We start from the raw sequence: 14,624 nt of genomic DNA, 5'->3' as shown, positions 1-14,624 counted from the left end.
GGTATATATCAACGCTGTACCATGTTGTTTTTTCCTCCTCCAGACCACAGAAGCTCAGTTAGTATGGAAAGAAATAACTTTACTCACCTTAACAACATCAGCCCAATCAGATTTATGGCTCCATGTCAAGCGCTGCTGTGATTGGACACTGACCTTGTAAAGGGCTGAGACCCAGCCTTATCTGACCTTCTACCTGATGATCCAATTTAACAGCCTACAAATGCATTTCTCCACAACACCACTTAAAAATGCAAGACATTTTCATCGGAAAACTATACGGTTTTTATAGTAGTGTATGATGGTAATTTGTTAACGCAGTTTTATCTCTCATTCTGTATTCTGTACAGTTCTATGTCTATCTCAGCCTAGTTGGCATTACGGAAAATATAGTTTTAATTATTTATTACTCAATATTTTTAGGTTTTAGGTTTTAGGTTACACCAACAGACCACAGTCCTCTGCGTGTGTATTTTTATCTGGCACCAAACAGACGTATAGATATTAATCTCTTCATTTCATCATTACACATTTTTTTTAAAAAGCTGGCGTTTTGGTTAAAAAGATTCAGAAGTGTTCAAAACATTCTAAATCTCCACAGATTGTCGGCAGTTCATAGGTTATGCTTAAAATGCAATTCAAGGCAAGGCAATGTGTTTTAAGGAACATTTAGCATGAAGGTACCTACGTGCATATGATATGATATAACCAGAAACAATGCTACAATATAAAGCTATGTCTAGGCAAAGTACTAAACCCAAAAGAGTGCAGGAACAAACACGTGGAGCCTTTAGATGACAGTCAAGTGCCGCCAAATTTCAGATTGCTCAGTGACAGGTCGACAGATGCTCCATCTTTCTGTCGCTGACGCCTATGTTGGGCCTCTGGCTTCCTGTTGGGAAAGATGTTTGAGTGAAGCGGAATAAATGTGGAGAAGGATGAGCTGATTTGTGCCTGGGGAAGGTGATCTTTGTCCTGGCATGTCGGCTAAGGTTTTCTGACAGGATGCTGCAGCTGCGAAAACATTAAAATTCTGTTTGCGACTAAAAACAGCAAGGTTGGAGTCTAAATGTCTACCCTAGCTGACTAAAACAGAGTTTTAGATCCAGGGAGGTGAAGTACAAAGCAAATTCAGTATGCAAAATGAACTGTACTTTGGACATTGTATTCAAAGTGGCGTTTTAGGGGCTATTGGGAAAAGGTTTAGCAGAAAAGCGGGTTTAGTCATCATTTAATAGTGTATTTCTAGTGCATGTGTCTTTAATCCAAAATATTCTTCTGCTTTTATTTACAAAATCATAGATGTTCTAGAGTTTTGTCTTGCTGTGTTATTTCATGGTATCACATAGAAATAAGGTGAAATTACTTTACAGCCAGAGGTTAATGCTGTAAGTGTCCACTGTGTCTTCATTGATTCTCAAAGCAAGGCATTTACTTAAAATAATGAAGTAAATTAATTAAATGCAAAAAAGTTCTCTGAACACCTTTTACTTTGATTATTACCATCTACACTACAGTAGCTCCAGACAAGACCAAAAATAGGATTTTGAATAAAACACATCTACGTCTAGAAACGAGTGTCATTATTTTATTTTTATAAATGCTGAATACAGTTTCATTTGTGATATTAATTATCAAGAAAAGGGACTGTGAAGGCATTGTCTAATGCTATGTCTTACATCAGATAAGCACGTAAACTGAGCACAGAATCCATTCGTTTCTGTAATTACACGAGTCAATCGTTTTGGTTAAAGTTGGTGAAAGTATAAGAAAGAGTTTGATGTGTAACAGCCTTTGATATTCTCAATCAGACATCAGACCTCACACACACACACACACACGAGGCCACAGACAGAAAACAGGTCTACATTGGCATAATAAAATATAAGGATGACAGATTGAAACTGGTTTATGAAAACAGAAAACGTAATATGCACTTGTAAATCACATTGGTATAAATGAAATGTACATGTAAACCAGTCTTTGAGAAAACAAATAACAAAAAAGGCAGTTTGATTTCATGGTTATAGAAATGTAAACAACAAAATCATCACTTGGACAGTCATTGTTGGTATCACACAGGCAATCAGGCAACATGTACAGCTGTAAAGGCATTGGGCGTAATCTAACGGCTGTTTAGATGACAGTCTCTGTGTGAAAGGTGGAGTAGGTGAGTGTTTGGGTGAAGACTGTGGGTGGTGTTGTTGTTGGTGGCGGTGAGGGAGTTGATGCAGATGATACGGACGAGTGGCTAGCCCAACGAGAGGGCAAACGTCTCTTTGCCGGACACGCAGGTCGTGAAAAGCTCTTCTTGATAGTTATAGAGGACTCTTTGCATTGCTGTCGAGACAAATATTTGTATGAAATCTCACTGGATTTAAATATTCCTGTCAACAGCACAATAACCTACATTGGCTCGGTGTGCTTTCATGTACAGATCTATCGCAGAACATGTGTGAATGAATCTAACAAGAACTGTCAGGATGATTCCATCAAATCAAATGATGCTTTGCATTAAAAAAAAGAGGAGCCTTATTTTAATTATTCTCATTAATGTACTTAATGCAAACCTATAGTGTATGATACGAAGAAATTATATATATCATTTAATTTGTGGAGTAACCGAATAAATCTTATTTTGATACGACAAGAAGATTTTTATAACTGCAATACAGTTGCAATTTTTCTTTCGATGTCATTGCATTTAAAGGCAATGGCTGAACCTTTGTCTCCTGCACATGCTCTCCATTTTAGAACTAACTGAAAATAAAAGAACTGATTCAATCTCTCTAATGCTTTTCTGACTCATCTAACAATCATTTGGAGCCCTTTTGTTGTGTAATTTACAAAAGCAGCCAGTCTGCAGAGGACTAGTTTTACCTTGGCCTCCTATAAAAAAAATACACAAAAAACAGTTAATTGAAGTTTTCTAAAGAGCTAGACACGAAAGATGTAAATTAAACTTGGTGCCACTAATTCTTTTTATTTCAAGCCTTAAAGGAAATGCCCTAATTTCAACAATAAGAAGCTTCTGGGCTCCTTGCTTTGAGCAATCTGCCAATATTTTCTAGAACTTCAACTTAAGGAATTTTAATTGTGCTGCTTGGATGGTTTTGTGGGAACAAGGTATTATTTTAGAACGATCAATTCTAAATATTTCCAGACATGAGAAAAGACTTTCAGTTGTAGATTAAAAATAATATTTTATAATCTTTCTAAGCAATGTCTAGTGTGACTGTTATTTGGCAATGAGAACAAACTCTGATCGCACACATTCACCAGTTACTCTGTGTATGACTGTACAGCACTCATAGAGACCACCTATTAACCTATAAACCACCTATTATGTCTGCAATAAAATGTTTTAATGAAAATTAGTGTTCTTAATATTTTTATTATACAATAGCAATTTTTACCTGTATGTCACAGCTGAAAAAAATGTGCAGATGCTTCAGCACTGTTTAACCACGTGTATATTCACAACACAGCACAGGGTCTCAGACATTTTAGCAAATGCACTGGGAGCAAAGTGACCTCTTTGAATTGAAAAAAAACTACTTAAAGGGATAGTTCACCCAAAAATGAAAACTATGTTATCATTTACTCACCCTCCACTTGACAGTAGCAACTGACTACCGTCAACTGTTTGGTTACCAGAATTCTTCAAAATATTTTCTTTTGTGTTCAACAGCTGAAAGAAATTCATTCAGGATTAGACCAACTTGAGGATGTGTAAATGATGACAAAATGTTCAAGTTTGGGTGAACTATCCCTGGCTTTAATACACTGTAGTCATCTACACTTGCACCTCATACACTTCTCCGGCTGAGTTATTTAGCATGTATTTGAATGTTTGCAACTCGGGTGAAAGTGTGTGCTTTTGTGGCTTGAATGGCATGGGCCTATGTGTGGGAGTGTGTGCAGTACTGACCTGCACTGTTACATGTGTCTCTTTGTGGGCTATGACCTGGTGGTGCAGTGTGTGTGTTAGTCTTTGACTGGATCTGGGCTCATGTTGCATATCCAACATTTCCAAGAGGTCCACAAGGTCTTCCTTCTTCCCTGGACTGGGCGGTGGCTGCTGCTGCTCCTGAGATCTCTCCAAATCCTCATAATTTTTGATAATCCTCTCAACAGCTCCATAGTTGGACCTAGACTCCATCGGACGAGGATAGGCCGCTAGCGTAGAAGGCTTCCATGGATTTTCATCTAGAATCCGAGACCTGGTGTCCTTTTTTGCCTGTTTGGGTTTTTTGTCTGCTTGCTGTTGGTTTGTACCAACATCCAGAACTTTGCTGGAACTTTCCATCTTGGTTTGCAGTTGTGGTGGACTTACACTCAGTTCAAAACGTTTTTCTCCAACACTCGGGACAAGCTGGTCAGCTGAAATTGGTGCAGTCTGTAAAGGCTTAACTTCACTGTCTTGCTTTAGACTAAGTTCCTGCTGCAGAGATGAAGAGTTAGTGACAAGGTCCTTTGTTTCCTTCCTTCTTCCCTCCTCTTTTGGGCACTGTGCCACAAGATCCGATAGGAAATCCTTCGGATTGTCTTCAACATGCCTCAAAGGACTGTCTATAAGCATGTCCTTTGATGTGACCTTTGGAAGACTGTCAGAAGAATTACTGGATACAGTCATGGAAATTTCCTCATCACACCGAATGCCCATCCCTGCCTGAAAAAGCGTACGGTTGAACTCTGCAGTTTTCTTCTCAAGTCTCTCCTTTCCGGGAGTAGCTGTAGCACTGGGATATGGCGAAATAAAATCTAGCGATGCAACAGAATCTGTAGGCATGCTCGTGGGATGAGATGCACCCTTGGGATTGTTTTGCTCATCTATTTGGTTTAGACTGCGATCTGAGGATGCAGCTGCAATGTCCACATTGGAGAGACATTGCTTAACAGGTACATATCTGGATGACTTGTTGCTGCCAAATCTACTTCCATCGCAGGACCAGCGACTCTGGCAGCAACTGATATTGCACTTGGAATCGACAGGCACGGTGCAGGCTACATTCCCAGAGTCTGTCAGAATTTTCCCCTCATTTTCTTGAAGCATTGCTTCAAATTTTCGTTTTACGGGGCTTGTGTACTTTCTGTCTGGGTGGGTTCCTGGCCGTTGACACCCTTGCTCTGTACCACTGGACTCTATTTCTGAAGCTGAAGAACTACTTAGGTACCAAGATGTGCTACGGGCTGGTATGGGTGGGGCTTGTTGTCTTATGTTGTATTGTGGCTTAGCCTCACTTTGCTGTGATTCCATGTTACAACCTTCCCAATTCATCCAGTATTGCTCATCGAGGGATTTAAGGTCTTCACTCATGTTTTTCAAGTACAAAACTGTGTCCTCCATTTCCAAATTGTACTTTACCTTTTCCACCAACTCAGCCTCTCTTGGAAAAAATGTAGACTCACTGCGGCTTCTAAGAAGCAAAACCAAACAAAGCGAGGTCATTATGAATCACTGATCTGATTTATTTGTGATGAGTGCAGCACCTGTGTGCAGCAAGGTTTACCTCTTAATATCAGGCCACTTCTTTGTTTCACCCTGGTAGCTACAGAGTTCTTCACTCACACGGGCAATTTCCTTAAGTGCCTACAAGATGTTGATGAATAAGAGGACTTAGATGAAAACCTTAGACCTCAGACCACACAATATAATATAGCACATATCTAGCCCTACATAGCAGCATCCTAACATGGAATATAATGGATTATAAGTAAATGTACAGTAAATTTACAATTTAGGCTACAGCTCCCTAGGTTTTGTGTTTCCATTAAGGAATAGTTCAGGTGGTTTAGCGTGAATGTAAAGCAAGAGAGTAATGGTAAATCCTGAGAAATTATCAACTATTTGCACCACCATTAGAGTGGTATGAACAACAAAGTCTCACCGCATTAAGGGCAGTATTGTTCTTCTTTTTGTCACTTCCACAGGTTATTTCCATGCTCTGAAATTGTTTGAAAGGGTCAAGGAGGTCATCTTGTCCAGTGAAGCAGGACTTGTTCCCCATTTTCTTTTTCAAACAGCTTTCCAGGATTTCTTCCAGCTCTGCAGTGTCTATACCCTGTTGTTCAGCAGCACCTTGTTGATTTAATAGTTCACTTTGATCGCTGTTGCACTGGTCACTGGATTCACTGGCGTTGTGACTGAGTTGACTTGGTTGGGAGTTGATGCTGGCATTGCTTTGCTGGGTTAAAGACTCAGAATATTCATTGCGCTGGGCATCTGATGGATAGGTTACTACACTCGACAAAGTGCTGCCAGAACACGAGCTTAGCCTTAGTGCATTTTGTCCATCAGTAACTGGTCTCAGAGAACTTCCCGTACGGTGGACCCTCACTTCATTGTATAACTGGAAAAGACAAAACAATTATGTAGTCCTTGGTACATCTTCCAAAACTCAGGCATTTATCACTTACCAATAGCTGGTTTATTCAATCCTGCTCCTGGAGGGTTAACGTCCTTCAGAGTTTAGCTCCAGCACACTTGCCTGAATGTTTCTAGTGAGTCTGAAGACTTTGATTAGCTGGTTTAGATGTGTTTAATTGAGGTTGGAGCTAAACTCTGCAGTACAGAAGTCCTGCGGGAGCATGTTGGGACACCCCTGCAGTACAGCATGGCCTCGCAATGACAATATTGTGGGTTCGATTCCCAGGTAATTAGGGATGCACCGATCCGTTACTCAGTATCGTTATTGGCTCCGATACTGCCATTTTCTACCGGATCCGGTATCGTTCAGACGAGACTGATCCAAATCCTATATTGTGCGAATACTATTCTGTGTTATTGTTAAGCCCCACAAAGGCCACAAAACATTATAAAGAACCATAAAATTTTCATGCACTATATTCCAAGTTTATGGAAAGGTTGGATGGAAAGGTTCGTTATTGGACCTAAGACATGCAGCTCAAATGGTAGAGCACTAGCAACACCTAGGTTGTTGGTTTGATTTTGAAGGATCGCCCATACTAATAAGATGCATACCTTAAATGCACTTTTGATGAAACATCTGCCAAATGCATGCATATTTGCACTACCACTAGCTTGGAGCTCTAAGCTTCTGCCTGATGATTGCCAGTCACCACTGAGCTAAACTTCCTTTGGCAGTCACTTGCATTTCCAAGTTTTATATAATGTGACTTCACCGCTTCCAATTATAGGTGTTATTATTATCCATCAAGGCTTACTTGCAGAGCTTTCATTTAGCATGGAAGTAAACAGGAATACTTAGGGAATCAGTTTGAAACAAGATACCGTTCTTTCAGCTGAGCTGTGGGGAGTGGCGCACATCCGCAGACTCACCTCCTCAATCTTCCGCTGCATGTCCATGAGCTGGTTCTCACACTCCTTCCTCTCAGTCTCAAAGCGTTCCAGCAGCTCAGATTTCTCCTTCACCCAGCCCCTCTCACTGTTCTCCAGCCTGCAACGAAGGTCCATGGCCACACTGTGAGTGTCTGCCAGCAGCTTCTTTTGCTCTGCTCTTTCCCATTTCAGAGTGTGCCCTAGATCTGGACTTCTCACAGTCTCCACCACCAGACTACATCCCCTGGCTTCTAGCTGTTGGGGGAAAAGAAGCAAGGATTTGCTGACCACCAAAGAGGAAATGGGTGCATAGGACAGAAAAAAGAAAGCATTTGAACAGGAAAGAGGAGTTTAGGGAAACCTATCGCCTGAGTCCTCACCAAGGCCTCATCGGATGCCCAGCCTAAACCTACTGACACAAACAGCTCAGACTAGTGCTGAGAGTTTTTCATGTAATGGAGAGGCCACATCAGTATGCTGACCCCCCAATGATCCTAAACAGCAAACACTAAAACCATATTTGTCACTGCGCTTGATTGAAATCTGCAGCTGACAGATGCTATTGATGTCATTGAGACCTATAGTCAACATGTATAGTTACATTACATGTAATTGTGCTCGTTGTTTTTTTTTTACAGATTTCTTCATGCTATACACTACAGTTTTCAGAGGGTTTTTTAAGAATGCTTTTTAGCAAGAATGCATTGTGACAGTAAAGACATTTATGTTAAAAATACTTTTTTTTTTTTACAAATTAATGCTGTTCTTTTGATCATTCTATTCATCTGTGAATCCTGAAAAATAAAATGTATCACCGTTTCCACAAAAACATTCAGCAGCACAACTATTTTCAACATTGATAATAATCAGAAATGTTTCTTGAGCAGCAAATCAGCATATTATACTGATTTCTGAAGATCATGTGACACTGAAGACTGGAGTAATGATGCTGAAAATACAGCTGCGCATCACAGGAATAAATTACATTTTACAAATATATGCACACAGAAAACAGTTATTTTAAATAGTAATGATATTTCACAATATTACTGTTTTTACTGTATTTTTAATCAAATAAATGCAGCCTTGGTGAGCACAAGAAATATTTCACAAATCATACCCACCCCAAACTTCTGAATGGAAGTTTATATCAAAAATCTCTTCTGAACATATGAAGATGCCACTATTCCGTTAAGCCTAACAAAGTCAGACTTGTCTAGCATGTGAAATCAACATTTTAAAATAGCTGAAAACTCCTGTGATGCTTTCAAGTCTTGCTTGGACTAAACCTGCATGCTCCACTATCTGTGCAACCGCCAAGACAAAAATAGGTGAATCTTATTTATGCTTCTCATAGCAACAAGCCAGAGTGAAGCAGTGTTTGCATAAACAGTGCGCTCCTATAGCACTAAAATGTGCTGGCGCAGTCATTAAACCTATGTGTTCTCCTGGGTTTACTAGCAGTCTGTGTTTACAAGCAGAGGGCATGTGAAACACTGATGTGCCATGTAACCAGAGTTGACAGTGGTAGGGTGCTGCTGTAGTTTTAAGACTAAAATATAATGACCGCGATTGCTGAGCGCTCTTTGTCTGGGTAACAATGTCACAGAAACAGCTCTCTATTAATAGACACTGTGCTGGCGCAGTCATTAAACCTATGTGTTCTCCTGGGTTTACTAGCAGTCTGTGTTTACAAGCAGACGGCATGTGAAACACTGATGTGCCATGTAACCAGAGTTGACAGTGGTAGGGTGCTGCTGTAGTTTTAAGACTAAAATATAATGACCGCGATTGCTGAGCGCTCTTTGTCTGGGTAACAATGTCACAGAAACAGCTCTCTATTAATAGACAGCAAGACCAATCCTTTAGCATCTCGCATTCCTAAGGGTGGGGCCCTGGAGGAACTCATCTCTGTTTTAAAGATCACAAATATATGCTCAGAAATATGCTGGCACATACCCTGCTGTGAATGCCTAGCGGTAAACCTAAGAAATCCACTGGGACAAAAGTATGTGCTGTGGTAGGATGTGGACGGCAAAGAAAACAAGTTTTTACAGTTCAGTTTGACCCCTCCCTAGAATTCTGTTCTCTGCACCAACTAATACTTTGGGTGGATTTGTGCGGCTAAACCTGAATCGTTTTCTGAATTCAGACAAGCGCAGTTGCGGCGAAGCGACGCATGAGTCCATAGAGTCACTGTTATAAGGATATTCTTTTGTATGTTTTTGTAGTATGTTCAAGTTGGACCACAGCATAATGGAGTAAATGTCCTGAGGTGTAGTCGGTCACAAGATACGGCATCACACAACCATTCAAAGCTCCTCTTCTCTTCATCTCATGTACAATGATGTCTGTGATAACATATTAGGAGTGTCTGAGCCATTAACACTTATAATAATGTATAAAACCCTAAAGAACACTGAGAGCACAAGATGATCTGGACTGTGTCTTTATAAGGATGTCATAAACAGAGGGACAATTCAATAAGATGAAAACTAATTACAAGTGGATGCTATCTTTAGATTGGTAACATAGTTTCCACATATTACTCTTACATATTACTGTGAAATGTCGAATTACTTTTTCATTCTTTGTAAATATTATCTAATACCGCAAAAGAGCTGGTCTTCTGTGGCTGCTTACCCACAAAGCTGCTGTTGACAGGATATATTTGCGCTTGATAGTGTTTGTGTTATACAAAGCCTATGCAATCTCTGAGCTATGCTCAATGACAACAATTAGAAAGCCAACATATAATTAAAAAGTGCATTATCTGTGTGCATTATCTATATGCCAATCCTCAATGCTGAGATTTTTTTTTTTTCTTTTTAGCATTTTAATTTTTAAAACTTAAAACAAGCCTCCCCCCCACGCCCCCTTTTTATTTGCTGTTATTTTATTTATTAAATAACTTATTATTTCTGTTACTGTCAGCCAAAACAAAAGTATCAAACTGAAAAAAAAAGTTAGAAATTTTTGCATTTTCATTTTTTTTTCTGAATTGGTTTGTGCTTCATAATCGTACCTTTTTTTCGGAAAAGACGTTCAATATTTTATAATATATCCAGGGAGTTATTTTTTTTTACCTTACATTTATTTCATACAATATTTCTATTCCATAAGCCTTAAGCTATTCTTCTTAATTCCATTCACATCAAGTTCACACTGTGACAACTTACCCCATAATAGTGTGACTGCATCTTTTACGAATACCGTGCAAATTGAGAACAGAAACGGACTTTCAAAAATAAACCCACCGTGAGAAACACTCAGTGGAGTATAAAGACGTGTGTATTTTTCATACCTGACTAATGCGACTTTTCAGCTCTGACCGCTCCAGATCCCACGCGCATCGATCCTTCACGTACTGCAGCTCCAGCTCACCCCGTTTACTCTCTTCACGCTTCACCCCCGACTGCACCTCCTCTAAAACACACTTCAGATCCAACAGCATCCTTCTGTTCTCTCCACCCTGCAAATACAACGCAGAATAAGAGAAACGATGTCGGCATTTCAATGCACACTGTTGTTTGGTCAAATCCCCTCAAGTCGCATGCTTCTGTTTGTACTTGTATATCAGCAACTTGTCTCAAAAGCATTTCCTTCTCCATTCTCCTCTCCTCCTTCTCCTGATCGAAGCGCTTCTTTAATTCCTGGAATTTCTTCTTTGTGCGCGTGTGTGGACTTTGCATCTCGTGATTCGGAGTTTGTCCGCCCGTCGCATCGGATGCAGCAGCAGCAGGTCCAGGTGGAAGCTGCTGCTCCAGAAGGGTGCTCGGGAAAGACCGAACCCGTGCGGGACTCTGGACCTTCTTACCGGGCCTCTCTGGACGAGAGCACGGGACGAACTCCCAGCCTTGCGCCTTGCTCACATACCCGCTTGATCCATTTCCAAACGCATTCCACATCTTTCAGTCACAACTAAACAGGAACCACAGCCTGTTTTTAACTATTTGCAGTCTCAGTCCCCATATGACACACTAGGCTAATTATTATCCGAACCCAGCCATCTCTGCCCTCTCCTCCACAGCCCAGGGTGCGCTCTCTGAGCCGGGCGCATTTGTTCCTTCCATGTCAATAAAGGACGACAAGGTCAGTCTGTCATTCTCTGGCGCCGACTTTACAGTGAAAATTTAATTTATATACACTATCCTCTCAACTACAGCCTTTTGGTTTTAAATTCTCTGTCTACATTATTGTATCCTTAATAAAGTAAGCTAGTGAACTGCAGAATGACGTTATCCATTAGCTTACTCTGCTTCAGACTGAAAATGACACCGAGAGACTCAGAGTCAAGAGCCCAAAATACTCTGAGCTCACTGATATAAGAGTCCACGTGTATTTTTGCATCTGTAACTACGTTGTAGGCCTATCTGTCATGAAAATGCGTATAAATAGTACGCCAAATAAAAACGAAAACTCGTGGTATTGATACGCAAAAATGGACTTTGGCGTGCATATGATACGCATGTGTTTGGCGTGCATATGATACGCATGTGTTTGGCGTGCACATAATACGCAGTTTTCTCGTGCATATGATACGCATGTGTTTGGCGTGCATATAATACGCAGTTTTCGCGTGCATATGATACGCATCTACCCCACAACCCTAAACCTACCCATCGCGTAGCATATACACGCCAAAGTCAATTTTTGCGTATCAATACCACAAGTTTTCGTTTTTATTTGGCGTACTATTTATACGCACTTTCATGAGATTCATCCGAGATCTGTCGGACGCGAGTCGTTCAACGTCCTTATGCACACAAACTTAAACTTTAAATTATGCATTAATACCTTACAGTGATTTTACGGTTTAAAGTACCGCGTGGTTAAAAACAAAAACCCTTTAAAATGACCATAACGCATGGCCTTTTATAATATATATATATTTTTTTTTAAAACAGCAATATTACACTCAGTGTTCAATTAATTTTTACATTTGTTTCTAATCAGAATGAACAAGTAATCTAATAGGCCTACATTTTAGCCAAGTTCATCAACATACAGCGGCGTCGGCTTTGCTTTATTTTAAAATGTGGCCTACATTCCCGGTTTCATAAGTAAAAAAAAACCTGTAAAATAAATAAATATGAATTTTGCCATTTCTGCACCACTAGCGCCACTGAACGGGATTGCAAAAATATGTCTTATTTTTGATTTGTTCCAAAACAGCTTTATGAATAAGCTCCGCCCCCAACTCAAGCCATTGGTCGAATCGGATTAGACGGGTCGCTCAAAACAAAAAACGCTACATGCAAATATGAAAACTCTCCAGAAAATTAGACTATGAATAGCTTACTTATTGTTTTTTTAAGCTGCACCAACAAGCTGGTTTATCAACAAGTCAGAAAATATTCAGTATGTCTAGATATTAACCTAGGGTACGTTTCTTTAACTATATCGGTAACGACGGAACTTGCGAACATAGTTGGTTTTGGGAAACACTAACAAAGTTCAATTTTAAAGGTTAGGTCAGGTAGAAAAGATCCTAAAAATAAAAACTGCACAAATCATAACTGCACACACATTAGAGTGTATTTTACCACTTTTCACAAGATTGCGGCAGTCTAAAGTACTTCTTAAAGTATTTTTAAGGATCGTAATGAGTACACATGAAGACAATGAAACAGCTGCCCATATTCATTGTTTACAGTGTAAAGCAGATCATCAACCTTTAAAACACAATTATATCACATTCTATATTCTGAAAGTGCAGTCTTCATAATAAAGGTTTCGAATGGGTTCTACATCCTGATGTCAAATGGTTATGTTTTTTTAGAAAATCATCTAAGCACTGGAGCATCAGAGAAGGGCTTCATGTTGTCCTATGTTAACAGATTATACAATTATCACCTAAAATGTAACATCAAGAACTTTTTTTAATCTCCAAAAAAACAAAACATATGGCCAACTGGGGGCTCTTGGGGGAAAAGAGATGCTGAAAATATGCTGCAGAAATCAATGACACGTTTTTATTTTTACTGATGTACAATGCTCAAATTGTATTAACATGTTTGCAAAACATGTTTTACCATCAACAAAATGCTGAAGCAAAGAAGCTTTCATGTTTTTAAATGTTCAGATAATCAGGACATAATGCCAAAACATAATTTAATTGTAATATGTTAATTAGACACGAAAAATACTCACCAAATATACGATGCAATCAGTGAAGCGCAGCTGTCATCGCTGTTTTTGAGTGGAAACTTGTGTGTGGTTGAATGACTGTAGTCTGTGCCTGAAATGATGATCGCTGACTGTACCGTGCATAACCTTAATGACATGTCCAAAATCAATATGATAACTTAAGAAACAGAAAAAAAAGAAAAGGAAGAAAGTAGCAAAACTATAGAATAAATAAATGAAAAATGACGTTTACAGAACAAAGAAAAGAGTGAAAAGAAAGACTAGCTTGAAAATAGTGGCATACGATAAAGACGAAAATAAGACAAGGATGAGAATAAGCAAAATAATCGGTTGAAACATCTGGGTTGATCAAAATGGAGGAGGAAATATGAGAGAGAGTGAAATATTCGTTAACAATTGTTCAAGATTATTGAGAAAAAAAAGTACATTTCAAATCCATCCATGCAACAAACCATAATTTTTGTAGGAAAGTAAAGGAAAAGTCAGAATTACAATTTGCCATATTTATTCACCCTTGTTCCAAACCCATATGCTGTGTTGATAACACTTTAGTTTAGGGAGCAACTCTCACTATTAACTAGTTGCTTATTAGACTGCATATTACTAGCATATTGGCTGTTTATTAGTACTTATAAAGCACATATTAATGTCTTATTCTGCATAACCAGATTTGAGATCCCTTAATCCTTAAACCCCAAATTAACAACTACCTTACTAACTATTAATAAGCAACACATTAGGAGTTTATTGAGGCAAAAATCATAGTTAATAGTTAGTTTATAGTGGTAATTGGACACCAAACTAAAGTTTGACCGCTGTTTTTATTTATTTTTAAATGTTAGCAAATCTTTATGCAGTTTTTTAATCATGCATTTTATACCAAGCCTTTTGAAGTCATACGATTGCCTTGTGTGACAAACAGACCAAAACGGAAGTCATTATTTTCTAAAAATCCTGTTCTCCACCACAACTGCCAGATTTGATGTCAATAGCATCTGCAAATATCATGCAAACAGTATCGAGGTCAAACCTGATGCTATATTTTAATGGCAGAATGCAAAGGTTTTTGGTGAATAGAAACAATTTAAAATTCAATCTGTTCTTCACACAAAAATACTACATACACAAAGTTAATGAAAATGAATACTCAAAGGGGTGGTTCACTGATTTTTTT

The 14,624-nt window shown here is 39.0% G+C and overlaps 1 protein-coding gene and 1 pseudogene across 2 annotated transcripts; both read right to left on the bottom strand.

Moving 5' to 3' along the window:
• Positions 1-1,572: 1,572 nt before the first annotated feature.
• On the bottom strand, positions 1,573-11,605 carry LOC107569446 (uncharacterized protein KIAA0408-like). 2 transcript variants are annotated; one of them, XM_016255548.1, is made up of 8 exons: positions 10,870-11,605; positions 10,605-10,772; positions 7,301-7,555; positions 5,889-6,350; positions 5,511-5,590; positions 3,929-5,417; positions 2,878-2,886; positions 1,573-2,337 (listed from the first exon to the last, which is right to left on the bottom strand). In XM_016255548.1, the coding sequence occupies exons 1-8, from the start codon at positions 11,206-11,208 to the stop codon at positions 2,134-2,136; spliced, it is 3,006 nt and encodes a 1,001-aa protein (XP_016111034.1). In that variant the 5' UTR covers positions 11,209-11,605; the 3' UTR covers positions 1,573-2,133. The 2 variants fall into 2 exon arrangements, with proteins under 2 accessions (XP_016111034.1, XP_016111035.1); XM_016255549.1 differs by lacking the exon at positions 2,878-2,886.
• A 1,955-nt stretch (positions 11,606-13,560) lies between these two features.
• LOC107569447 (protein SOGA3-like) overlaps positions 13,561-14,624 on the bottom strand; it is a 6,841-nt pseudogene continuing 5,777 nt past the window's right edge.

The sequence above is a fragment of the Sinocyclocheilus grahami genome, unplaced genomic scaffold, assembly GCF_001515645.1.
Source record: "Sinocyclocheilus grahami isolate Dianchi unplaced genomic scaffold, SAMN03320097.WGS_v1.1 scaffold1346.1, whole genome shotgun sequence".
Lineage (NCBI taxonomy): Eukaryota > Metazoa > Chordata > Actinopteri > Cypriniformes > Cyprinidae > Sinocyclocheilus > Sinocyclocheilus grahami.
This window is presented reverse-complemented; position numbering and strand designations above follow the sequence as displayed.

Bases quoted from the DNA above. Each gene is read 5' to 3' on its own strand.
- LOC107569446 (XM_016255548.1), bottom strand. From the start codon at position 11,208: ATGTGGAATGCGTTTGGAAATGGATCAAGCGGGTATGTGAGCAAGGCG. The intron at 6,351-7,300 runs GTGAGTCTGCGG...TGTCTTTTCCAG, and splicing joins TGCAGCGGAAGATTGAGGAG to TTATACAATGAAGTGAGGGT. The intron at 5,591-5,888 runs GTGAGACTTTGT...AACATCTTGTAG, and splicing joins ACAATACTGCCCTTAATGCG to GCACTTAAGGAAATTGCCCG.